This window comes from Terrapene carolina, unplaced genomic scaffold, assembly GCF_002925995.2.
Source record: "Terrapene carolina triunguis isolate 2854851 unplaced genomic scaffold, T_m_triunguis-2.0 Scaffold31626, whole genome shotgun sequence".
Lineage (NCBI taxonomy): Eukaryota > Metazoa > Chordata > Testudines > Emydidae > Terrapene > Terrapene triunguis.
Window position 1 is genome coordinate 448 of NW_020695977.1, and position 26,199 is coordinate 26,646.

General features: G+C 47.1%; 1 protein-coding gene across 1 annotated transcript; it reads left to right on the plus strand.

The window, feature by feature from the left end:
* Window positions 1–8,743: 8,743 nt before the first annotated feature.
* LOC112121521 (olfactory receptor 14A16-like) lies at window positions 8,744–9,700 on the plus strand. Its single transcript, XM_024220488.1, has one exon. The coding sequence runs from the start codon at window positions 8,744–8,746 to the stop codon at window positions 9,698–9,700; it is 957 nt and encodes a 318-aa protein (XP_024076256.1).
* Window positions 9,701–26,199: the final 16,499 nt, after the last annotated feature.

The window sequence follows — 26,199 nt, forward strand, 5'->3', positions numbered from 1 at the left end:
GAAAATGGAGGAGGTGTTGCCTTATATATTAAAAATGTATACACTTGGACTGAGGTTGAGATGGAAATAGGAGACAGACATGTTGAAAGTCTCTGGATAAGGATAAAAGGGGTAAAATACAAGAGTGATTTCATGGTAGGAGTCTACTACAGACCACCTAACCATTAAGAAGAAGAGGTGTATGAGGCTTTTTTTAAACAACTAACAAAATCATCCAAAGCACAGGACTTGGTGGTGATGGGGGACTTCAACTACCCAGACATCTGTTGGGAAAAATAACACAGCAGAGCACAGATTATCCAACAAGTCCTTGGAATACATTGGAGACAATTTTTCATTTCAGAAGGTGGAGAAAGCTACTGGGGAGAGACTGTTCTAGATTTGATTTTGACAAATGGGGAGGAACTGGTTGAGAATTTGAAAGTGGAAGGTGGCTTGGGTGAAAGTGATCATGAAATGGTAGAGTTCATGATTCTAAGCAATGGTAGGAGGGAAAACAGCACAATAAAGACAATGGATTTCAGGAAGGCAGACTTTTTAGCAAACTCAGGGAGTTGGTAGGTCAAATCTCATGGGAAGCAAGTCTAAGGGGTAAAACAATTGAAGACAGTTGGCAGTTTTTCAAAGAGACATTATTAAGGGCACAAGAGCAAACTATCCCACTGCGTAAGAAAGATAGGAAGTATGGCAAGAGACCACTCTGGCTTAACCAGGAGATCTTCAATGATCTAAAACTCAGAAAAGAGTCCTACAAAAAGTGGAAACTAGGTCAAATTACAAAGGATGAATATGAACAAATATCACAAGTGTGTAGGGACAAAATTAGAAAGCTCAAGGCATAAAACAAGATCAAACTAGCTGAGGACATAAAGGGTAACAAGAAAACATTCTACAAATACATTAGAAGCAAGAGGAAGACTAAGGACAAGGTAGGCCCGTTACTCAATGAGGGTGGAAAAACAATAACAGAAAATGTGGAAATGGAAGAGGTGCTTAATGACTTCTTTGTTTCTGTTTTCACCAAGAAGGTTGGTGGTGATAGGACGTCTAACATAGTGAATGCCAGTGAAAATGAGGTAGGATCAGAGGCTAAGATAGGGAAAGAACAAGTTAAAAATTACTTAGACATGTTAGATGTCTTCAAGTGACCAGGGCCTGATGAAATGCATTCTAGAATACTCAAGGGGCTGACTGAGGAGATATCTGAGTCATTAGCGATTATCTTTGAAAAGTCATGGAAGATGGGAGAGATTCTAGAAGACTGGAAAAGGGCAAATATACTGTGAATCTATAAAAAGGGAAATAAGGACAACCCAGGGAATTACAGACCAGTCAGCTTAACTTCTGTACCAGGAAAGATAATGTAGCAAATAATTAAGCAATCAATTTGCAAACATCTAGAAGATAAAGAGGTGATAAGTAACAGTCATCATGGATTTGTCAAGAACAAATCATGTCAAACCAACCTGATAGCTTTCTTTGACAGGGTAAAAAGTCCTGTGGATAGGAAAGAAGCAGCAGATGTGGTATATCTTGATTTTAGTAAGGGCTTTTGATACTGTCTGGCATGAGCTTCTCATAAACAAACTAGGGAAATACAACCTAGATGGGGCTACTATAAGGTGGGTGCATAACTGGTTGGAAAACTGTTCCCAGAGAGTAGTTATCAGTGGTTCACAGTCATGCTGGAGGGGTGTAACGAGTGGGGTCCCACAGAGATCGGTTCTGGGTCTGGTTCTGTTCAATATATTCATCAATGATTTAAATAATGGCATAGAGAGTACACTTATAAAGTTTGCAGATGATACCAAGCTGGGAGGGGTTGCAAGTGCTTTGGAGGATAGGATTATAATTCAAAATGATCTGGACAAACTGGAGAAATGTTCTGACGTAAATAGGATGAAATTCAATGAGGACAAATGCAAAGTACTCCACTTAGGAAGGAACAATCAGTTGCACACATACAAAATGGGAAATGACTGCCTAAGAAGGTGTACTGCGGAAAGGAATCTGTGGGTCATAGTGGATCACAAGCTAAATATGAGTCAACAGTGTAACACTGTTGCAAAAAAAGCAAACCTCATTCTGGGATGTATTATCAGGAGTGTTGTAAGCAAGATTCGAGAAGTAATTCTCCTGCTCTACTTTGTGCTGATTAGGCCTCAAGTGGAGTATTGTGTCCAGTTCTGGGCGGCACATTTCAGGAAAGATGTGGACAAATTGGAGAAAGTCCAGAGAAAAGCAACAAAAATGATTAAAGGTCTAGAAAACGTGACCTATGAGGGAAGATTGAAAAAAATGGTTTGTTTAGTCTGGAGATGAGAAGACTGAGGGTATGTCTACACTACGAGAGTAGTTCGATTTTAGTTACATCGAATATGTGCAATCGATATTAGAAAGTCGAACGTGTGTGTCCACACTAAGGACAGTAATTCGACTTTGTCAGTCCACACTACCAGGGAAAGCGTCGACACTGGAAGCAGTGCACTGTGGGCAGCTATCCCACAGTTCCCGCAGTCCCCGCTGCCCATTGGAATTCTGGGTCGAGCCCCCAATGCCTTCTGGGGGGAAAAAATGTCTCGAGGGTGCTTTTGGGTAACTGTCGTCATCCAATCGTCACTCCCGCCCTCCCTCCCTCCTTGAAAGCGCCGGCGGGAAATCAGTTCGCGCACTTTTCTGGTCAGTGACAGCGCGGACGCCACAGCACCGTGAGCATGGATCCCGCTGCGACCATCGCTGCAGTTGTGGCCGTTGTCAACGCCTCGCAGCTCATCATCCACCTTTCACAGAGGCAGATAGAGAGAAATCAGGCGAGGAGGCTACGGCAGCGGAGTGAGGACCTGGACTCCGAGAGTAGCACACGCCTGTCAGAAACCACGACACCCAGCGCCGAGGACATCACGTTTGCAATGGGGCATGTGGATTTTGTTGAACGGCGATTCTGGGCCCGGGAAACAAGCACGGACTGGTGGGACCGCATAGTGCTTCAGGTCTGGGATGAATCCCAGTGGCTGCGAAACTTTCGCATGCGGAAGGGGACTTTCCTCGAACTTTGTGAGTTGCTGTCCCCTGCCCTGAAGCGCAAGGACACCCGCATGCGAGCAGCCCTCACTGTCCAGAAGCGAGTGGCCATAGCCCTCTGGAAGCTTGCAACGCCGGACAGCTACCGGTCAGTCGCGAACCACTTTGGCGTGGGCAAATCTACCGTGGGGGTTGTTGTCCTGCAAGTAGCCAAGGCAATCGTCAAGGTACTGCTGTCAAAGGTAGTGACCCTGGGAAACGCGCAGGCCATCATAGATGGCTTCGCTGCGATGGGATTCCCAAACTGCGGTGGGGCTATAGATGGGACTCACATCCCTATCCTGGGACCGGGCCACCAGGCCAGCCAGTACATCAACAGAAAGGGGTACTTTTCAATGGTGCTGCAAGCACTGGTGGACCACAGGGGACGTTTTACCAACATCAACGTCGGATGGCCGGGCAAGGTTCATGACGCTCGGGTTTTCAGGAACTCTGGTCTGTTTAGACGGCTGCAGGAAGGTATTTTCTTCCCGGACCACAAGATATCTGTTGGGGATGTGGAGATGCCTACAGTGATCCTCGGGGACCCAGCCTACCCGCTAATGCCCTGGCTCATGAAGCCCTATACTGGTGCCCTGGACAGTGAAAAAGAACTCTTCAACTACCGGCTGAGCAAGTGCAGAATGGTGGTGGAGTGTGCTTTTGGCCGTCTCAAGGGGAGATGGAGAAGCTTACTGACTCGCTGTGATCTCAGCGAAACCAATATCCCCATCGTTATAGCAGCTTGCTGCGTGCTCCACAATCTCTGTGAGAGCAAGGGGGAGACCTTTATGGCGGGGTGGGAGGTTGAGGCAAATAGCCTGGCTGCTGATTACGCCCAGCCAGACAGCCGGGCGATTAGAAGATCCCAGCGGGACGCGCTGTGCAGCCGGGAGGCTTTGAAAGCCAGTTTCAAGATTGAGCAGGGTACCCAGTGACTTTTAAGTTTGTGGACACAGAGGCTGAACTTGCCCCCGTTTCTTTACCCAGTTACCCCCTTCACCCCCTTCCCAAAAAATAAAATCTGTTCTGTTTTGCTAATGAACACCGTTGTCTTCATTACTGTTTTCGCGGGAATGTTTTAAACCTGGGTTTAGTTTTGTGATGCTAATGATGCTTCTAAACTGCCCTCCCCCACCACAAAGTCACAGAGCAACCCCGCCCCCCCCCACAGAACATGAAAGCCACCTCCCAGACTGACCAGGGTAACTAGTCACTGCACTGTGTATGTGCCCTGCTGCTGGGCCTGCCCCCTGCTAAAGGTAACTGTCTTGTCTAATTACCAAGCCCCTTCCCCCCCCTTCAGACAGACTCTCCTCCAAAAGAAGAGGATGGAAACAGTAATGAACAGAAACGTATTTTTTATTAACAACCACACATGGAACGGGGGGGTGAAACTTGGACGGGGTCTTGTGTGAGGCGGGTAGGAAAGGACTTTTCAGATTTTGGGGAATGAGAGCCTTCTAGTGCTATAGCTGTCCGCTGGGGTGGAGTGAAAGTTTTCACGGCCCCTGCCGCCCCTCCGTGTTTGGACTTTGGGTGAGGGGGGTATGGGACTTGGTGGCGGGGCAGGGCGGTTAGAGAGAGACTGCAGTGGGGCTCTCTCCTCCTGCCTCCGGTCCTGCAGAACATCCACAAGGCGCCGGAGCGTGTCCGTTTGCTCCCTCATTAGTCCAAGCAGCGTTTGAGTCGCCTGCTGGTCCTCCTGTCGCCACCTCTCCTCCCGTTCCATGTTTGCCCGGTGCATTTGGGACAAGTTCTCCCTCCACTGTGTCTGCTGGGCTGCCTGTGCTCGGGAGCATCCCATTAGTTCAGCAAACATGTCTTCCCGTGTCCTCTTTTTCCTCCTCCTAATGTGCGCTAGCCTCTGGGCAGATGTGGCTGTGGGAATTGGAAAAAGGGAGTGAATTCCTGAGACAGATCAATGTATCTGTGAACAGAGAACATAGTTTTTCTCTGTGAACAAGACCAGGCAGAGCACCTATCACACGCGCACTGAGGACAAGGTCGAATTTTCGGCCCTCGCCTACAGTGCCTGCGGTCTTGCTGTGGCGAGCTGAGGAGCGGGGCAGGACACCGGACTTTGTCTAGCTGGCAAACATGGTAAGCCGTAGACTTGTGGCTGCTTAAAACTTTAAGAGTGGCACTGGCCTCCTTTCACATAGAAAGCAATGCGAGTCTCTGCTGGCAGCAATCCTGCAAGCATGAACTCTGCCCCTGTCCCAGCCCCTCGCGGCTGTAAACCGCGTGGCTGTAAACCGGCGGTTGCAGTTCTGTAAAGGAACGGGCAAGCAGTCCCAATACTAACTTTCCCCTACCTAATTCAAAGCAGGGCGTCATGCCAGACATCACCCTCCTGAGGGTCTCGGAGAGCCAGAAGGAGAGGATGCTTCGGGACAGCCTGCAGAAACCGGGGCCATTTGCTGCTATGCTGTGCAAGGCCATGATCCCCGAATACCTGCTGGCGTTGTGGCAGGGAAACGTTTCTTACCACGGGGGGCCTAATAAGCTCTCCCTGCCAAGGAACCTGATAATTAGGCTGGAAAGACACCTGCAGGAGGCCTATGAGGAGTTCTCCCCGGAGGATTTCGCCTCTATCCCCGGACACATCGACCAGTTTTTGGGTTAGGTGCCCTTGGAGGGACAAAAGAGTGGAGCGTCTTGGGCAGTGTAATCATGAAGCGGACATTGTTGAATTTTCTTAAAATGGTTCGGACTATACATTGAAGCGGCCAAAGACACAATAATCATGATACCCTTTGTTCAGATTCCCGTTTTGTTGCACTTTCCTGTTTACATGTTTAGAAGCACTTTACCCATTGTTAATATTTTAAATCTTCCTGTTCTGTTATAAATAAAAGTTTACATACTTGAAAGCACTGTAGCTATTGTTAATATTTAAAATATGCAAGTTCTGTTATAAATAAATGTTAAGATATTTAAAACACTTACTGCTTGATCCTTCCCCTGAATCTGTGTCTGGGGTAACGGCGGGGGACGGTTGGTAGGGGATCTCTGTGAGGGTGATGAAGAGCTCCTGGCTGTCGGGGAAATCAGCGTGGTAAGCGCTGTCGACTGCATCGTCCTCTTGATCTCCTTCCTCATCTTCCCCGTCAGCTAACATGTCGGAGGAACCGGCCGCGGACAATATCCCATCCTCAGAGTCCACGGTCAGTGGCGGGGTAGTGGTGGCGGCCGCACCTAGGATGGAATGCAGTGCCTCGTAGAAACGGGATGTGTGGGGCTGGGATCCGGAGCGTCCGTTTGCCTCTTTGGTCTTCTGGTATCCTTGTCTCAGCTCCTTGATTTTCACGCGGCACTGCGTTGCATCCCGGCTGTATCCTCTCTCTGCCATGGCTTTAGAGATCTTCTCGTAGATCTTTGCATTCCGTCTTTTGGAGCGCAGCTCGGCAAGCACGGACTCATCTCCCCACACAGCGATGAGATCCAAGACTTCCCGATCAGTCCATGCTGGGGCCCTCTTTCTAGTCTGGGATTGCACGGCCATCTCTGCTGGAGAGCTCTGCATCGTTGCCACTGCTGCTGAGCTCGCCACGGTGTCCAAACAGAAACTGCGATTCAAACTGCCCAGACAGGAAAAGGAATTCAAATTTTCCCGGGGTGTGGCTGGTCAGAGCATCCGAGCTCGGACTGCTGTCCAGAGGGTCAACAGAGTGTTGCACTGTGGGATAGCTCCTGGAGCTATTAGCGTCGATTTCCATCCACACCTAGCCTAATTCGACATGGCCATGTTGAATTTAGCGCTACTCCCCTCATTGGGGAGGATTACAGAAATCGATTTAAAGAGAGCTCTATGTCGAACTAAATGGCCTCGTGGTGTGGACGGGTGCAGGGTTAAGTCGATGTAACGGCGCTAAAGTCGACATAAACGCCTAGTGTAGACCAGGCCTGAGAGGTGACATGATAAATAGTTTTCAAGTACATAAAAGTTTGTTACAAGGAGGAGGGAGAAAAAATTGTTCTTCTTAACCTCTGAGGATAGGACAAGAAACAATGGGTTTAATTTGCATCAAGGGAGGTTTAGGTTGGACATTAGGAAAAACTTTCTGACTGTCAGAGTGGTTAAGCACTGGAATAAATTGCCTAGGGAGGTTGTGGAATCTCCTTCATTGGAGATTTTTAAGAGCAGGTTAGACAAACACCTGTCAGGGATAGTCTAGATAATACTTAGTCCTGCCAGGAGTGCAGGGGACTGGACTAGATGACCTCTCTAGGTCCCTTCCAGTTCTATGATTCTATGAGTCTATGAAAGTAAGTTTTCTATTTCAATTAAATATGTTAGAGTATTAATATACAGGGAAAATTTAATATCAGAACTATGAATTGCCATTAGAACTCTTTAAGACTTTAACTATCAAATTATGCAGTCATCTAGAGATGATCAAATTAAAAAAAAAAAATCATCAGAAAAAATTGACTTTTCATTGAGGTTGTGAGAACCAAACAATTTCATCCTAAAACTGTTGGAAACTGAAAAATTTTAGTCATAATAAAAAAATGTTTTCATGTTTATGGCTAGCAGAGACTTTCCATGAAAATGTATTCAACTGAAAACTCAATTTTCCTTTGAAATAAAGCAGAAATTGTCTGAGTACTCAATATTGTCCAATGACACCACAATTTCCAACCCATTCCCTCTATTGCAACCGTGTTTATGTCTTTCAAAGGAGCAGCTGCAGGATGGTAAAACTAAGTAAGTAGCCAAGTTGGTAGCCCACAGAATATATTTTAAACATACTAACCTCTCTAAACTGAAGCCCAGAGAGTCGAAGCCCCCAAACAAAGCCTGTCTATCTTGATCCTACCCAAGGACATGCAGGAGGTTGATGGAACTAGAACCCAGCTTTCCTCGTCTACCATCGTAGCCTCTATCCCACACTGCTGCCCGCTAAACAAAAATAATGTCTACACGTGCACAGAACATACACATAGGAAGAAACAGTCCATCCCCAAAAGAGTTCACATTCAAAGTAGACAAGACAAACAAATGGAGGGAGGGGAAAGAGAGGCAGAAGTGACTGCCCCAAGGTCACAGTGAAGATCAGTGGCAGAGCCAAGAGTAGAACCCAAGTCTCCTGACCGCCACTGACCCACACAGCACAGACATAAAGTCACAGAGCAAAACAATACAACCTAGCAGTAACTGAGCAATGCTACTAGCCCATCATTGCCCAGAGATGGGAATGCAGCTATGATTTGGTGCCATAAATCAATGTGTAATCAGGCAGCAGGCCATCTGTGTGGTGTTGGGATGGAATAATCACAGATGAGCTGCCATGTGGGACTCCGGATAAGTCTATGCTGCATTTCCCAGAAAAGTGGGAATCAGGCTGTGTGGGCATTTTAGTTTCATGGCCAAGTTATGAGCCTGGTGTCTGTAGCAATAGGGGCAAAACGTTGGCTAACATTGTTGGATTTGGGTTGTACTTTGTTCCATCCTCCATACTGCATTTGATCAAGCCACATATTGGCATTTGTTTGTGAGCGGTGAAGAACACTTGTTCCTCCAGTCAATAGAAGTGACGAATGATTTGCACATTTGATATTCACATCATGAGATATTATGGAGGGGGAATCAGGGTCACTCCCTCTCTCACTATAATCCTGACCATTGCCCTTGTCTTTCCCTCCACAGGCAGGACACGATGAACTAAGAAAGAAAATGTCTAACCAAACCAGCATAACTGAGTTCCTTCTCCTGGGATTCTCTGACATTCGGGAGCTGCAGATTTTGCACTTTGTGGTGTTTCTAGTGATTTACCTGGCAGCCATGATGGGGAATCTTTTCTTCATCACGGTTGTAGCCCTAGACCACCACCTTCACAGCCCCATGTACTTCTTTCTGATGAATTTGTCCATCCTAGACCTCGGTACCATCTCTGTCACTGTCCCCAAATCCATGGCCAACTCCCTCATGAACACCAGAGTGATTTCTTATTCTGGGTGTGTCGCTCAAGTCTTTCTCCTCGTCTTCTTCGCTTCAGCAGATTTTGCCATACTGACCATCATGGCGTACGACCGATATGTCGCCATCTGCCAACCATTGCACTATGAGAGAGTGATGAACAGAAGAGCTTGTGTCCAAATGGCAGTCAGTGCCTGGATCAGTGTTATTCTCTACTCTGCAGTGCACACTGGAAACACGTTTGCCATATCCTTCTGTGGAGGCAACGTGGTGGATCAGTTCTTCTGTGAAGTCCCCCAGCTACTCAAGCTTGCTTGCTCTGACTTAGACCTCAGTGAAGTCGGGTTTCTCATCTTTAGTGTGTGCTTAACCTCAAGCTGCTTTGTTTTCATAATTGTGTCATATGTTCAGATCTTCACCACAGTGTTGAGAATCCCCTCTGAGCAGGGCCGGCATAAAGCTTTCTCCACCTGCCTCCCTCACCTCATTGTGGTCTCCTTGTTTGTTTCCACTGGCATCTTTGCATACCTGAAACCCACCTCCAGCTCTCCATCAGGTCTGGATCTCATGGTGGCTGTTCTTTATTCTGTGCTGCCTCCAGTGATGAATCCGATCATCTACAGCATGAGGAACAAGGAAATCAAAGCTTCCCTGAGGAGACTCGCTGGGTGGAAGTTATTCAGCAAGAATAAAATGTTTATATTTCGCTTATGAACATGGATTTTATCTGTGTTTCTTTACAAACACAATCAATTGATGATACTTTGTTATTGTCCCAATAAGAATATCCTGTATGATTTTTTATGCAAAATGCTGTATTTACAGTGGTAAATCCAGACTCGTTCCACTAAGTCAATGGAGTTATTCTAGGTTTATACCAGTGTAAGTAAGATGTCCATTAACACGTCTCCAGTCATAGGGACGGAGTTGGGGGGTGGGGTGGGTAGTGGATTATGGATTGTTGTACTAAACCATAAATCCAGTGTCTCTATTCAGTCCATGATTTTTGGCATCTAGCAACCTACGCTACATTGATGACATCTTCATCATCTGGACCCATGGGAAAGAGACTCTGGAAAAATTCCACCATGATTTCAACAGCTTCCACCCCACCATCAACCTCAGCCTTCACCAATCTACACGGGAGGTCCACTTCCTAGACACCACAGTACAAATTAGTAATGGTTACGTTAACACCACCCTATACCAAAAACCCACCGACCGCTATGCCTACCTTCATGCCTCCAGCTTCCACCCCGGACACACCACACAATCCATCGTCTACAGCCAGGCGCTGAGGTACAACCGCATTTGCTCCAACCCCTCAGACAGAGACCAACACCTACAAGATCTTCACCAAGCATTCTCAAAACTACGATACCCGCACAAGGAAATAAGGAAACAAATCAACAGAGCCAGACATGTACCCAGAAGCCTCCTGCTGCAAGACAAGCACAAGAAAGAAACCAACAGAACTCCACTGGCCATCAGTCCTCAGCTTAAACCTCTCCAACACATCATCAGTGATCTACAACCCATCCTGGACAATGATCACTCACTTTCACAGACCTTGGGAGGCAGGCCAGTCCTCGCCTACAGACAGCCCACCAACCTTAAGCATATTCTCACCAGCAACCATGCACCGCATCATAACAACTCTAACTCAGGAACGAATCCATGCAACAAACCTCGATGCCAACTCTGCCCACATATCTACACCAGCAACACCATCATAGAACCTAACCAGATCAGCTACAACATCACTGGTTCATTCACCTGGTCGTCCACCAATGTTATATACGCCATCATGTGCCAGCAAGCCCCTCTGCTATGTACATTGGCCAAACTGGACAGTCACTATGGAAAAGGATAAATGGACACAAGTCAGATATCAGGAATGGCAATATACAAAAACCTGTAGGAGAACACTTCAACCTCCCTGGTCACACTATAGCAGATGTTAAGGTAGCCATCTTACAACAAAAAAAACTTCAGGACCAGACTCCAAAGAGAAACTGCTGAGCTTCAGTTCATTTGCAAATTTGACACCATCAGATCAGGATTAAACAAAGACTGTGAATGGCTATCCAACTACGGAAGCAGTTTCTCCTCCCTTGGTGTTCACACCTCAACTGCTAGCAGAGGACCTCACCCTCCCTGATTGAACTAACCTCGTTATCTCCAGACTGATTCTTGCCTACATATTTATACCTGCCTCTGGACATTTCCATTACATGCGTCTGATGAAGTGGGTATTCACCCATGAAAGCTTATGCTCCAATACATCTGTTAGTCTTAAAGGTGCCACAGGACACTTTGTTGCTTTTTACAGATCCAGACTAACATGGTTACCCCTCAGATAATGAATAGTTTATGAAAATTATTGAGACTCATTTCCTATTCAAGACTATGCTCAGATCATGATTTTATTATAAAAATTAATTATTAAACATTATTTACCAAAGAATTTCACTCACAATATCTTACTCCACAGCTTATCTACAAACAGTTCATCCTAAGTACTTGGTGTTTGAATTTTAATCTGTTTCAACTGGATAAATTTGTAACATGCTCTGTTTCCCTTCCTTGAGTGGATCAGTTCATAGAATCATAGAATATCAGGGTTGGAAGGGACCTCAGGAGGTCATCTAGTCCAATCCCCTGCTCAAAACAGGACCAATCCCCAACTAAATTGTCCCAGCCAGGGCTTTGCCAAGCCTGACCTTAAAAACCTCTAAGGATGGAGATTCCACCACCTCGCTAGGTAACCCATTACAGTGCTTCACCACCCTCCTAGTGAAAAAGTTTTTCCTAATATCCAACCTAAACCTTTCCCAATGCAACTTGAGACCATTACTCCTTGTTCTGTCAGCTGGTACCACTGAGAACAGTCTAGATCCATTCTCTATGGAACCCCCTTTCAGGTAGTTAAAAGCAGCTATCAAATCCCCCCTCATTCTTCTCTTCTGCAAAATAATTAATCCCAGTTCCCTCAGCCTCTCCTCATAAGTCATGTGCTCCAGCCATCTACCAATGTGATATATGCCATCATATGCCAGCAATGCCCCTTTGCCATGTACATTCACCAAAACGGACAGTCTCTACGCAAAAGAATAAATGGACACAAATCTGACATCAGGAATCATAACATTCAAAAACCAGTAGGAGAACACTTCAACCTCTCTGGCCACTCAGTAACAGACTTAAAGGTGGCAATTTTGCAACAGAAAAGCTTCAAAAACAGACTCCAACGAGAAACTGCTGAACTTGAATTAATATTCAAACTAAATACGATCAACTTAGGTTTAAATAGAGACTGGGAATGGTTGAGCCATTACACACATTGAATCTATTTCCCTATGTTAAGTATCCTCACATCTTCTTGTCAAACTGTCTCAAATGGATTATCTTGATTATCACTACAAAAGTTTTTTTTTCTCCTGCTGATAATAGCTCATCTTAATTAATTAGCCTCTTAGAGTGGGTAGGGCAACTCCCACCTTTTCATGTTCTCTGTATGTATATATATCTCGTCACTATATGTTCCATTCTATACATCCGATGAAGTGGGCTGTAGCCCACGAAAGCTTATGTTCACATAAATTTATTAGTCTCTAAGGTGCCACAAGTACTCCTGTTCTTTTTGCGGATACAGACTAACATGGCTGCTACTCTGAAACGAATCATTTTTGTTGCCCTCCGCTGGACTCTTTCCAATTTTTCCACATCTTTGTAGTGTGGGGCCCAAAACTGGGCACAGTACTCCAGATGAGGCCTCACCAATGCTGAATAAGGGGAATGATCACATCCCTCGATCTGTTGGCAATGCTCCTACTTATACAAAACGATGTGTCAGGAGTGGGATTTGAACCCATGCCTTCATAGAGAGACCAAAACATCCAATTGTGGGAAAGACAGAGTCTTGCGCCTTAGAATCATAGAATATCAGGGTTGGAAGGGACTTCAGGAGGTCATCTAGTCCAACCCCCTGCCCAAATCAGGACCAATTCCCAACTAAATCATCCCAGCCAGGGCTTTGTCAAGCCTGACCTTAAAAACCTCTAAGGAAGGAGATTTCACCACCTCCCTAGGTAACCCATTTCAGTGCTTCACCACCTTCCTAGTGAAAAAGTTTTTCCTAATATCCAACACAAACCTCCCCAACCGCAACTTGAGACCATTACTCCTTGTTCTGTCATCAGGAACCACTTAGAACAGTCTAGATCCATCCTCTTTGGAACCCCCTTTCAGGTAGTTGAAAGCAGCTAACAAATCCCCCCTCATTCTTCTCTTCTGCAGACTAAACAATCCCAGTTCCCTCAGCCTCTCCTCATAAGTCATGTGCTCCCGCCCCCTAATCATTTTTGTTGCCCTCCGCTGGATTCTTTCCAATTTTTCCACATCCTTCTTGTAGTGTGGGGCCCAAAACTGGACACAGTACTCCAGATGAGACCTCACCAATGTTGAATAGAGGGGAATGATCACGTCCCTCGATCTGCTGGCAATGCCCCTACTTATACAGCCCAAAATGCCGTTAGCCTTCTTGGCAACAAGGGCACACTGTTGACTCATATCCAGCTTCTCGTTCACTGTAACCCCTAGGTCCTTTTCTGCAGAACTGCTTCCTAGCCATTCGGTCCCTAGTCTGTAACAGTGCATGGGATTCTTCCGTCCTAAGTGCAGGACTCTGCACTTGTCCTTGTTGAACCTCATCAGGTTTCTTTTGGCCCAATCCTCTAATTTGTCTAGGTCCCTCTGTATCCTATCCCTACCCTCCAGCGTATCTACCACTCCTCCCAGTTTAGTGTCATCTGCAAACTTGCTGAGAGTGCAGTCCACGCCATCCTCCAGATCATTAATGAAGATATTGAACAAAAGCGGCCCCAGGACCGACCCCTGGGGCACTCCACTTGAAACCGGCTGCCAACTAGAGATGGAGCCGTTGATCACTACCAGTTGAGCCCTTTGATCTAGCCAGCTTCCTATCCACCTTATAGTCCATTCATCCAGCCCATACTTTAACTTGCTGGCAAGAATACTGTGGGAGACCGTATCAAAAGCTTTGCTAAAGTCAAGGAATAACACAGCCACTGCTTTCCCCTCATCCACAGAGTCAGTTATCTCCTCATAGAAGGCAATTAGGTTAGTCAGGCATGACTTGCCCTTGGTGAATCCATGCTGACTGTTCCTGATCACTTTCCTCTCCTCTAAGTGCTTCAGAATTGATTCCTTGAGGACCTGCTCCATGATTTTTCCAGTGACTGAGGTGAGGCTGACTGGCCTGTAGTTCCCCGGATCCTCCTTCTTCCCTTTTTTAAAGATGGGCACTACATTAGCCTTTTTCCAGTCATCCGGGACCTCCCACGATCACCATGAGTTTTCAAAGATAATGGTTAATGGCTCTGCAATCACATCCGCCAACTCCTTTAGCACCGTCGGATGCAGTGCATCCGGCCCCATGGACTTGTGCTCGTCCAGTTTTTCTAAATAGTCTCGAACCACTTCTTTCTCCACAGAGGGCTGGTCACCTTCTCCCCATACTGTGCTGCCCAGTGCAGCAGTCTGGGAGCTGACCTTGTTCGTGAAGACAGAGGCAAAAAAAATCATTGAGTACATTAGCTTTTTCCACATCCTCTGTTACTAGGTTGCCTCCCTCATTCAGTAAGGGGCCCACACTTTCCTTGACTTTCTTCTTGTTGCTAACATACCTGAAGAAACCCTTCTTGTTACTCTTAACGTCTCTTGCTAGCTGCAACTCCAAGTGTGATTTGGCCTTCCTGATTTCACTCCTGCATGCCTGAGCAATATTTTTATACTCCTCCCTGGTCATTTGTCCAATCTTCCACTTCTTGTAAGCTTCTTTTTGCGTTTAAGGTCAGCAAGGATTTCACTGTTAAGCCAAGCTGGTCGCCTGCCATATTTACTGTTCTTTCTACACATCGGGATGTTTTTTTCCTGCAACTTCAATAAGGATTCTTTAAAATACAGCCAGCTCTCCTGGACTCCTTTCCCCCTCATGTTATTCACCCAGGGGATCCTGCCCATCAGTTCCCTGAGGGAGTCAAAGTCTGCTTTTCTGAAGTCCAGGGTCCGTATTCTGCTGCTCTCCTTTCTTCCTTGTGTCAGGATCCTGAACTCGACCATCTCATGGTCACTGCCTCCCAGGTTCCCATCCACTTTTGCTTCCCCTATTAATTCTTCCTGGTTTGTGAGCAACAGGTCTAGAAGAGCTCTGCCCCTAGTTGGTTCCTCCAGCACTTGCACCAGGAAATTGTCCCCTACACTTTCCAAAAACTTCCTGGATTGTCTGTGCACCACTGTATTGCTCTCCCAGCAGATATCAGGGTGATTAAAGTCTCCCATGAGACCCACCGCCTGTGATCTAGTAACTTCTGCTAGTTGCCGGAAGAAAGCCTCGTCCACCTCATCCCCCTGGTCTGGTGGTCTATAGCAGACTCCCACCACGACATCACCCTTGTTGCTCACACTTCTAAACTTAATCCAGAGACTGTCAGGTTTTTCTGCAGTTTCATACCGGAGCTCTGAGCAGTCATACTCCTCTCTTACATACAATGCAACTCCCCCACCTTTTCTGTCCTGCCTGTCCTTCCTGAACAGTTTATATCCATCCATGACAGTACTCCAGTCATGTGAGTTATCCCACCAAGTCTCTGTTATTCCAATGACATCATAGTTCCTTGACTGTGCCAGGACTTCAAGTTCTCCCTGCTTGTTTCCCAGGCTTCTTGCATTTGTGTATAGGCACTTAAGATATCTCGCTGATTGTCCCTCTTTCTCAGTCTGAGACAGGAGTCCTCCCCTCTTGCACTCTCCTGCTTGTGCTTCCTCCCGGTATCCCATTTCCCCACTTACCTCAGGGCTTTGGTCTCCTTCCCCCGGTGAACCTAGTTTAAAGCCCTCCTCACTAGGTTAGCCAGCCTTAGACCACTCGGCCATCCTGACATTAGCCATCATGCTCAGGTTCCTTAAGAAGGAAGGGACAAATCCTCAGTTGGTGTAAATTGTTATATCTCCATTGACGTCAACAGAGCTCTGAGAATTTACACAACCTGAGGATCTGTTCCGAACACTCATGGTTGTGAATTCGAAACTCCCCTCCATTGACTAGTCTGCACTAAGGCCCTGATCCAGCAAACCATTTCAGGACATACTTAACTTTAAATACATGTGTAGTCCCATTGAAAACCAGAAATTAATCTCATGCTTAAGTGTTTTGTTGGATTAGGGATAGGGCCAACTGGTGTCAGACTTGCCACTGCCTCCATTTCTCCCCTTTCCCAATTAAACAAACTGCTACAATTGGTGCATTTAAATTTATCTCTGCTTCTGGTGTCTGGTTATTGACATAAAATAAAATTTTATCTCAAAGCCAGTATCTCAAGACTGTCTTCTCCAGGCTCACTAGGTCATTACACTCCTCCTGGGCTCCTAATTCCCTCTGCGGGTTCGGTTCCTGCCCTGCAGTGCAGGTCACTCCAGCCAGTCCTCCCCTCTGGTTGCTATGGAGAGCTTCTTCCCAAGTCCTCTCTGACCTGGGACCCCTCTGGATCCCCTTCAGGAGACTCCCTGTGACCTGAAATTCTTCTAGTCTTTACTCTTGGATCAGAGCATCAGGTCCAGCTCTCTCTGCTCCTCAGGCCCATTCCAGACTCTGGGCTTCTCCAGAGAGACCTCCGCTGGGTCTGTCCTACCCACTGGTCCCCCTTGCTCTGATGGATCAGGTTCCCTCCTGTGATTCTTGGTCACCTGACCCACCCACAGCCCCAAACTTAAACCTGTCACCTGGGATTGAATAACAGGGCAAAGGTGTGGATGAGCAGAGAGAGAAAAACACTGACAAGGCCTTGCTCTGAGAAAGGATGTAGTGCCAACGTCCACATCATCAGTGCTATGGGGTATTATCAGGAGGGGCTCCCTGTCAATAAATAACTACAGAGGCATTGGAGCAGGGGACTGGACCCTGGGTTTGCTACCTCCCAGGGGAGCACTCTAACCACCAGGCTAGAGAGTCACTCTGGGGCTTGCTTTCTCTCTGTCCCAATCATGTCTTTATCCAAAATGGGACAGATCAAATTGAGGGCACCCATATCAGAATATCCTACAGCCCAGGGGTTAAAGCACTCACCTGAGAGGTGGCAGATCCCTCTTCAAGTCCCTTTTCCTCATCAGGCAGAGGAGAGATTTGAATCAGGGCTCTCCCACATCCCAGGTGAGTATCCTAGCCACTGGTATGACAGTTATGAGGTAGGTGCACCTCCACATTGCAAAAAAATACCATGTGTGCCTGACCCTAGGACAGGGTTCCCAACTGTGGCTCACAAGCCAAGATGGATGCCTCCCGCTGGCCTGGACAGAGGCACCTAACACTGCAACAGGGCTATGGCTTAGCACAAACCCTAAGGGGAGGGATAGCTCAGTGGTTTGAGCATTGGCCTGCTAAACCTAGGGTTCAATCTTTGAGGGGGCCATTTATAGGGATCTGGGGCAAAAATTGGGGATTGGTCCTGCTTTGAGTAGGGGGTTGGACTAGATGACCTCCTGAGGTCCCTTCCAACCCTGATATTCTATGGTTCTGGTCAGCATTTCCCATTGCCTGGCTTAGGCACCTCCCTGCCCAGCATGCTGGCTTGTGTGGATCCCATTGTTAGGCACCTGTTTCTCCCCATTCATTGAATACAGAGCCTGGGCTGCTAACTCAGGCTTTGTCAATGCCCGTGATTTTAGAACACCGAAGGGCCAGATTTTTAAAAGTATGTAGGGGCCTGGTGGGATTTTCAAAAGCAGGAGTTTGGGGGTTTGAAAGTGTAGGGCTGCTCCCATCTCAGCTGAGACGGGGGCCTGGTCTACACTACGAGTTTAGGTCGAGTTTAGCCGTGTTAAATCGAATTAAGCCTGGACACGTTCACACGACGAAGCCCTTTCTTTCGACTTAAAGGGCCCTTTAAACCAGTTTCTTAACACCACCTCCGACGAGGGGATTAGCGATAAAATCGGCCTTAGGGGGTCGGAATTGGGTGTGTGTGGACGGAATTCGACGTTATTGGCCTCCGGGAGCTATCCCACAGTGCTTCAGTGTGACCGCTCTGGACAGCACTCTCAACTCAGATGCACTGGCCAGGTAGACAGGAAAAGCCCCGCGAACGTTTGAATTTCATTTCCTGTTTGCTGAGCGTGGAGAGCACAGGTCGCTCATCAGCACAGGTAGCCGTGATGGAGTCCCAGGATCGCAAAAGAGCTCCAGCATGGACAGAACGGGAGGTTCGGGATCTGATCGCCATATGGGGAGATGAATCAGTGCTGGCCGAACTCCGAAGCAGTAAACGAAATGGCAAAATATTAGAAAAGGTCTCCAGGGCCATGAAGGACAGAGGCCATAACAGGGACGCACAGCAGTGCCGCGTGAAAATTAAGGAGCTAAGGCAAGCCTACCACAAAGCCAGAGAGGCAAACGGAAGGTCCGGGGCTGAGCCGCAAACATGCCGCTACTACGCAGAGCTGCATGCCATTCTAGGGGGTGCAGCCACCACTACCCCAACCGTGTGCTATGAGTCCCTCACTGGAGAAACACACAGGGAAGTGGGTTCTGGGGACGAGGAAGATGAGCCTGAAGATAATGTAAATAGCTCACAGCAGCAAGGAAGCGGAGAAACCAGTTTCCCCAACAGCCAGGATATGTTTATCACCCTGGACCTGGAACCAGTAACCCCCGAACTCACCCAAGACCCTGTGGGCACACAGGGGACCTCTGGTGAGTGTACCTTTGTAAATATTACACATGGTTTAAAAGCAAGCGTGTTTAATGATTAATGATTAATTTGCGCTGGCAATCGCGGCCAGTACAGCTACTGGAAAAGTCTGTTAACGTGTATGGGGATGGAGCGGAAATCCTCCAGGGACATCTCCAGAAAGCTCTCCTTCATGTACTCCCAAAGCCTTTGCAAAAGGTTTCTGGGGAGGGCTGCCTTATCCCGTCTGCCATGGTAGGACACTTTACCACGCCAGGCCAGTAGCACGTAGTCTGGAATCATTGCATAACAAAGCATGGCAGCGTATGGTCCCGGTGTTTGCTGGCATGGAGACAACATCCATTCCTTATCTCTCTTTGTTATCCTGAGGAGAGTGATATCATTCACGGTCACCTGGTTAAAATGGGGCAATTTTATTAAGGGGACATTCAGAGGTGCCCCTTCCTGGTCTGCTGAACAGAAATATTCCCCGCTGTTAGCCACGCGGTGGGGGGAGGGGTGAAGTGATCATCCCAGAGAATTGGGTGTGTGGGGGAGGGTTATTAGTTGGGTTTGTGCTGCACGTTAACCCTGAAACCGCAGCAGCCCCTCCTTTTACATTGCAAACCCATTTGAAATGGCCAACTCAACGGGTGCTTGGTATGGTTAATGATAGCAGTACTCTTTGAAACCATCCCCACATGTTAAGAAGGTTAAAAAAGCTAAAAGACTGTGTCTTACCATGGCTGCCTGCAAGCTGAAATCTGTGACCTGGCACTGCGTGAGTGATCTCTCACACCAAACAGGCAGGCCCTCAATATAAGAGGAAAAATGCGACCTTGTAACAAAAGCACATCTGCTGTGTAGTGTGAACAGCAAAATGTAACGTGAAAGAGTGTACACATTGTTCTCTAAAATGTATCTTTTTTAACCACCTCTCCCTTCTCATCCACCAGCTGCAAATCATTCTCCTTCACAGAGGCTCGTGAATATTCGAAAAAGGAAGCGAAGGACGCATGATGAAATGTTTACAGAACTTCAGACTGCCTCCCACGCTGACAGAGCCCAGCAGAATGCGTGGAGGCAGTCAATGACTGATTACCGAAAAGCCCAATATGAGCGAGAGGAGAGGTGGCGGGCTGAATCGCGGGAGGAACAGAGGAAGTTGCGGGCTGAAGATGAGAGGTGGCGTCAGCTTGCACACAGAAAGCAAGAGTCCATGCTCCGGCTGCTGGAGCATCAAACTGATATGCTACAGCGTATGGTTGAGCTGCAGAAAAGGCAGCAGGAGCACAGACCGCCGCTACAGTCCCTGTGTAACCAACAGCCCTCCTCCCCAAGTCCCATTGCCTCCTCACCCAGACGCCCAAGAACACGGTGGAGGGGCCTCCGGCCACACAGTCACTGCAGCCCAGATGATTTCCCGAGCAATAAGTGTTAAAGTTTTAAAGTTTTAAACTGCAGTGTGTCCTTTTCCTTCCCTCCTCCCCCACCCATCCTGGGCTACTTTTGCAATTATCCCACTAGTTGTGTGATGAAGTAATAAAGAATGCATGAATGTGAAGTAACAATGACTTTATTGCCTCTGCAAGTGGTGCTTGAAGGGGGGAGGGTAGTAGGGGAGGGTGGGGTTGTTGGTTTACAGGGAAGTAGAGTTAACCGGGTGGGGGGGGGGGCGGAGATTTCATCAAGGAGAAACAAACAAGTTTCAAACCATAGCCTGGCCAGTCACAAAACTCGTTTTCAAAGCTTCTCTGATGCGCACCGCGCCATGCTGTGCTCCTCTAACCGCCCTGGTGTCTGGCTGCGCGTAATCAGCGGCCAGGCGATTTGCCTCTACCTCCCACCCAGCCATAAATGTCTCCCCCTTACTCTCACAGAGATTGTGGAGCGCACAGCAAGCAGCAATAACAATGGGGATATTCTTTTCGCTAAGGTCTGAGCGAGTCAGTAAGCTGCTCCAGCGCGCTTTTAAACGCCCAAATGCACATTCCACCACCATTCGGCACTTGCTCAGCCTGTAGTTGAACAGGTCCTGACTCCTGTCCAGGCTGCCTGTGTACGGCTTCATGAGCCATGGCATTAAGGGGTAGGCTGGGTCCCCAAGGATCACGATAGGCATTTCAATATCCCCAACGGTTATTTTCTGGTCCGGGAAGAAAGTCCCTTCCTCCAGCTTTCTAAACAGAGCAGAGTGCCTGAAGACGCGAGCATCATGTACCCTTCCCGGCCAGCCCACGTTGATGTCGGTGAAACGTCCCTTGTGATCCACCAGGGCTTGCAGCAGCATTGAAAAGTACCCCTTGCGGTTTATGTACTCGGTGGCTTGGTGCTCCGGTGCGAAGATAGGGATATGGGTTCCGTCTATCGCCCCACCACAGTTTGGGAATCCCATTGCAGCAAAGCCATCCACTATGGTCTGCACGTTTCCCAGAGTCACTACCCTTGATATCACCAGGTCTCTCATTGCCCTGGCAACTTGGATCACAGCAGCCCCCACAGTAGATTTGCCCACTCCAAATTGATTCCCGACTGACCGGTAGCTGTCTGGCGTTGCAAGCTTCCACAGGGCTATTGCCACTCGCTTCTCAACTGTGAGGGCTGCTCTCATCCTGGTATTCTGGCGCTTCAGGGCAGGGGAAAGCAAGTCACAAAGTTCCATGAAAGTGCCCTTACGCATGCGAAAGTTTCGCAGCCACTGGGAATCGTCCCACACCTGCAGCACGATGCGGTCCCACCAGTCTGTGCTTGTTTCCCGGGCCCAGAATCGGCGTTCCACGGCATCAACCTGCCCCAGGAACACCATGATTTCCACATTGCTGGGGCCTGTGCCTTGTGAGAGGTCTAGGTCCATGTCCATTTCCTCCTCACTCTCGTCGCCGCGCTCTAATCGCCACCTCCTCGGCTGGTTCCGGTTTTGCTTTGGCATGTCTTGGCTCTGCATATACTCCAGGACAATGCGCGTGGTGTTCATAGTGCTCATAATTGCCGCGGTGATCTGAGCGGGCTCCATGATCCCAGTGCTAGCTATGGCGTCTGGTCTGAAAAAAGGCGCGAAAGTAGTATCTGACGGCCCGGGGGAAGAGGGGGGGGGGGGGGGGAGGGGCGAGTGACGACATGGCGTACAGGTACAGGGAATTAAAATCAAGAAAGGTGGCTTTGCATCAGGGAGAAACACAAACAACTGTCACACAGAATGCCCCCCCCCCAAAGATTGAACTCAAAAGCCAGGGTTTAACAGGAGGGAGGGGGGAAGCAAATGAATACAGAATAAATCTATTTTTTACATCTTAAGACGACGGTGCAGCATGACTGATAGCCCTCGGCATTTTCTGGGTGCTTGGCAGCAAATACTGGGCGCTTGGCAGTAAGCCTTCAGGTCTATTGCACCATCTGATACCCACTGCAGTATGACAACGATGGATACCAGTCGTAATATACTATCTACTGCCCAAAAGGCAAGGGGTTGCTGCTGTGTAGCAATCTAGCCCCACGTCTGCCAGCCCCATGTCTGCCAGCACCCAGATCGCCCTCGGCCTCTTCTGGGTGCTTAGCAGACAATACTGGGCACTTGGCAGAAAATAGCATACTACGACTCTGCTAACGTCTGATGATCCAACAGGGCGCGTGGCAGAAAATGGCATACTACGACTGATAACCATCATTGTCTGCCCAGGTGCCCATGATCAACAGCCACTGCTGTCCGATGAGGACGGTTACCAGTCGTAATAAACCATCTACTGCCAAAAGGCAAGGGGGCTGGTGCAATGCAGCCCCACGGCTGCCAGCACCCAGATCGCCAATGAAGGCTACCAGTCATGCTGCACCGTCTACCACCAAAAGGCAGTTAGCTGCTGCTGCTGTGTAGCAATGCAGTCCCACGTCTGCCGGCACCTAGATGACATATGGTGACGGTGAGCTGAGCTGAGCGGGCTCCATGCTTGCCGTGGTATGTTGTCTCCACAGGTAACCCAGGTAAAAAGGCGCGAATCTATTGTCTGCCGTTGCTGTGACGGAGGGGGAGGGACCTGACGACATGTACCCAGAACCCCCCGCGGCACTGTTTTGCATCATCCGGGCATTGGGATCTCAACCCAGAATTCCAATGGGCGGCGGAGACTGCGGGAACTGTGGGATAGCTACCCATAGTGCAATGCACCGGAAGTCGACGCTAGCCTCGTTACTGTGGACGTGGTCCGCCGACGTTATGCACTTAGAGCATTTTATGTGGGGACACACACAATCGGCTGTATACAACCGATTTCTATAAAACCGGCTTCTATTAATTCGATCTAATGTCGTAGTGTAGACATACCCAGGGACCTTCTCACCTCTAGTTCACACAGATCAATTTGCTCCCAGCTGGGTATCAGTTAAAGGTTATTCCATTCGGTGGATATCTGACAGTAGATGGGCATCTTTGAAAATTAAGCCCCTTTGAAAATGCCAGCTGAAGGCTTTGGGAAGTGGGAATTTACCCAGCCTCAAATTTTACAGTTGGCCTATCTTTCATCATTGGCCAAACAAAAACAACAGAAAGAATCAGGCCTGAGCTTTGGGGTGTTCAACGCCTGGCCTTGCATTCATCGCTGCCTGCACAGGGACCATTCACCCCTCTAGGCCACTAGTGGCAATGTTGGCACAAGCATCTAAGCTATATGAACTGGATTGGGGATCTGTGTACAGTTCATAAGAACAGTCATACTGGGTCAGATCAATGGTCCATCTAGCCCAGTATCCTGTCTCTCTCAGCGGCCAATGCCAGATGCTTCAGAGGGAATGAACACAACAGGCAATTATTGAGTGATCCATCCCCTGACATCCAGTCCCAGCTTTTGGCAGTCAGAGGTTTATGGAAACCCAAAACATGGGGTTGCATCCCTTACAATCTTGGCTAATAGCTATGGATAGACCTATCCTCCATGAACTTATCTAATTCTTTTTTGAACCCCATTATAGTTTTGGCCTTCACAACATCCCCTTGCAACAAGTTCCACAGGTAGACTGTGCCTTATTTTAAGTACTTTCTTTTGTTTGTGTTAAACCTGCTGCCTATTAATTTCATTGGTTGACCCCCCTGGTCCTTCTGTTATGTGAAGGAGTAAATAACACTTCCCTACTCACTTTCTCCACACCATACACGATTTTATAGACCTCTATCATATCCTCCCTTTGTCGTCTCTTTTCTAAGTTGAAAAAGCCCTTTAAAATAGTCTTTTAAATCTCTCCTCATATGGAAGCTTTTCCATACCCTTAATCATTTTTATTGCCTTTCTCTGTACTTTTTCTAACTCTAATATATCTTTTTTGAGATGGGATGACCAGAACAGCATGCAGTATTCAAGGTGTAGGCATACCATGGATTTATATAGAAGCATTATGATATTTTCTATCTTATTATCTATCCCTTTTGTAATAGTTCCTAACATTCTGTTCACTTTTTTGACTGCCACTGAACATTGACCAGATGTTTTCAGAAAAGTAACTATAATGACTCCAAGAGCTCTTTCTTGAGTGGTAACAGCTAATTTAGACCCCATAATTTTGTATGTATAGTTGGGATTATGTTTTCCAGTGTGCATTACTTTGCATTTATCAAACACTAAATTTCATCTGCTGTTTTGTTGCCCAGTCACCCAATTTTGTGAGATCTCTTTGTAACTCCTCGCAGTCAGCTTTGGACTTAACTATCTTGAGTAAATTTGTATCATCTGCAAACTTTGCCATGCCAGTGTTTACCCCTTTTTCCAGGTCATTTATGAATATGTTGAACAGCACTGGTCCCAGCACAGATCCTTGGGGGACCCCGCTATTTATCACTTTCCAATAGGAAAACTGACCATTTATTCCTACTCTTTGTTTACTATCTTTTAACCAGTTACTGATCCATGATAGGACCTTCGCTCTTATCCCATGACAGCTTACTTTGCTTAACAGCCTTGGGACCTTGTGAAGGCTTTCTGAAAGTCCAAGTACACTGTGTTGAGTGTATCACCCTTGTCCCCATGTTTGTTGACCCCCTCAAAGAATTATAATAGATTGGTGAGGCATGATTTCTCTTTACAAAAGCCATGTTGACTCTTCCTCCAACATATTGTGTTCATCTATGTGCCTGATAATTCTATTCTTTACTGTAGTTTCAACCAATTTTCCTGGTATTGAAGTTATGCTTACTGGCCTGTAATTGCCAGGATTGCCTCTGGAGCCTTTTTAAAAAAATCAGTGTTACATTAACTATCCTCTAGTCATCTGATCCAGAGGCTGATTTAAGTGATAGGTTACATACCTCAGTTAGTAATTCTGCAATTTCATATTTGAGTTCATTCAGAACTCTTGGGTGAATACCATCTGATCCTGGTGACTTATTACTGTTTAATTTATCAATTTGTTCCAAAACCTCCTGTATTGACATGTCAATCTGGGACAGTTCCTCAGATTTGTCACCTAAAAAGAATGATTCAGGTGTGGGGATCTCCCTCACATTCTCTGAAGTGAAGACTGATGGAAAGAATTCATTTAGATTCTCTGCCATGGCCTTGTCTTCCTTGCATGCTCCTTTAGCACCTCAATCGTCCAGTTGGCCCACAGACTGTTTGACAGGCTTCCTGCTTCTGATGTGATTTTTTTTTTTTTGCTGTTAGTTTTTGTTTCTTTTGCAAGTTCTTCAAAATCTCAATTCAGGCAAAATGGCAGACCTCTTTAGCACTATGCCAATTTACACCAGCCAGGGATAAGGTCCCATTGACTTTAATAAAATTATGGACGATATACACCAGTTGAGGGTCTGGGCTTTCATATCTTTTCAGTCTCTCTGACATACCTATAATTCCTGTGAATTAAACATTTTTAAAATGGCATGCAGCATTGCACCTGCTGCTTGATGAGCCATTGTCTGAGGTAAGAAAAAAAATGGAACTGCTGAGAAAGAAAGAAAGAAGGAAGTTGGGCCATTCATCCCAATAGAAGTTGAAGACTAGATACAGAAAGTCTTAGCAACACTGAATTCCTCCAAGTTCTGTCCCCAGGTTTGAATGAATCAATCCTTAATCATTAAAAGTTGCACTTCTAATTAATCTCAAAGGCAAAGAATTAAGGAAGTGCAGAACGGTTAGGAACTTGTGACTTGTCTTCAGTTCAGATTCACAGGCACAGAATATGGATTTGAAACTGTGTAACGGCACAGATCCCCAGCTGGTGTAAATTGACATAGCTCCATTGGAGAGAGTGGGCCAGATCCTTGTGCTAAAACCTGAATGTCAACAGAGGCAGATTCTGTGCAAAGTGAATTCTAAAGCTAAACCCAACCCCCTGCTCCAGAGAATGTCCTGCCCCTAACCTTGCCACCTCCTAACAGTATTTCTCAATGACCAGTCTGTGGACTGGCACTGGTCCCTGAGATCCCCCGACACAGTTTAGGAAGGCAGCAAGCCGGTCCCTCATATCAAACAGGTTGAGAAACACTGCCTT